This window comes from Chinchilla lanigera, unplaced genomic scaffold (genome assembly GCF_000276665.1).
Source record: "Chinchilla lanigera isolate Chin_1 unplaced genomic scaffold, ChiLan1.0 scaffold00010, whole genome shotgun sequence".
Classification (NCBI taxonomy): domain Eukaryota; kingdom Metazoa; phylum Chordata; class Mammalia; order Rodentia; family Chinchillidae; genus Chinchilla; species Chinchilla lanigera.
Genome location: NW_004955411.1, coordinates 35609984 through 35611185, shown reverse-complemented (window position 1 = coordinate 35611185; position 1202 = coordinate 35609984). Strand labels below are relative to the sequence as shown.

The window sequence follows — 1202 nt, the reverse complement described above, 5'->3', positions numbered from 1 at the left end:
AACTCAGAACCTCGCACTTGCCAGGCAGGTGCTGTGCTACCGAGCTTTATCCCCGGCCCAGGAAGAGGAAGTTTTTTGTGCACATAGTTCAAGGGCTTTATGGTAAAATGGTAACGATTCTAGGTTTTGCACAGTTATACAGCCGTGCTGAGTGTGTGAAGGCCCTGGTTCCATTCTCCATTATCACCCCAAAAAAGAGGCAATAAGCAAGCTGGGCATGGTGGGGCACACCTGTAATGACTGTAATCCTGGCACGTGGGAGGCAGAGGGAGGAGGCTTGTATATTTGAGGCCAATCTGGGCTACACAGGAGGACCTTGTCTCAAAAAAAGGAAAAGAAAAGAAAAAAGCTAGTGGTACACTTCTGTAATCAATCCTAGCACTCTGGGAGGCAGAGACAGGACAACTGCAAGTTTGAGGCCGTCCTGGGCAACTCAGCCAGAACCTTGCTAAAAATATTTAAAAATAAGGTCGGCTGGGGCTGTCACTAAGTGGTACAGTGCCAGCACCATGAGGAAAAAATGTCTTTTAAATCGCTTTCTCGGAGGTGTCTTTCCTTTTCTACTACAATTTAATCTCTATGTGAAAAATCTGTTCTCCCGTCACTTTCTTTTTCCCGTGTCACTTTCTAAAACATTTTTTCAGTACATCTCATTATTCCATGACACAATGTTCCTCCCAAAATCACAGGTGGTGAACGCCTGTAATCGCAACACTGGGCAGGCTGAGGCAGGAGGATCGTTGTGAGTTTGAGACCAGCCTGGGCTACACAGTGAGTTCAGGGCCAGCCTGAACTGCATGGTGAGATCCTGTCTCAAAAAGACAAAAACCATCATCATCATCATCATCATCTCATCAGACGCTAGAGCAGAGCGGCACACCTCTGTTTCTACAGGGACCCTGGACCTCTGAGGACGCCAAGCTTCCGCTCTGAAGGTGGGCTGCGTGTAGGGACCTGCGGATGGTACTGCCCCATTCCTTAACGGTCCAGAAAATCTACAGTCCCCCACTCCTACAAGACTCACCAAGATCTTGCATTTGTTCTCACATTTGGAGAGGAAGTCTGAATCAATAATTCCTGACAGCTCCACCAGAACGAACTGCTCCTGGTGGAAGAGAAAGGCTCACAAGTTAGCGCGCACGCGAGCGGGAAGACGCGGTCACAGAAAGGCCCGCATCCCGCGGCGGCGACCCCAGGGCGGC

The 1202-nt window shown here is 49.5% G+C and overlaps 1 protein-coding gene across 1 annotated transcript in view; it reads right to left on the bottom strand.

Moving 5' to 3' along the window:
- Window positions 1–1202, bottom strand: part of Gtf3c6 (general transcription factor IIIC, polypeptide 6, alpha 35kDa) — a gene marked incomplete at its 5' end in the record, with an annotated part of 9677 nt that overhangs the window by 8263 nt on the left and 212 nt on the right. The window contains 1 exon segment of the mRNA XM_013510831.1: window positions 1025–1105. Within this exon segment, the coding sequence (XP_013366285.1) occupies window positions 1025–1105 (81 nt within the window).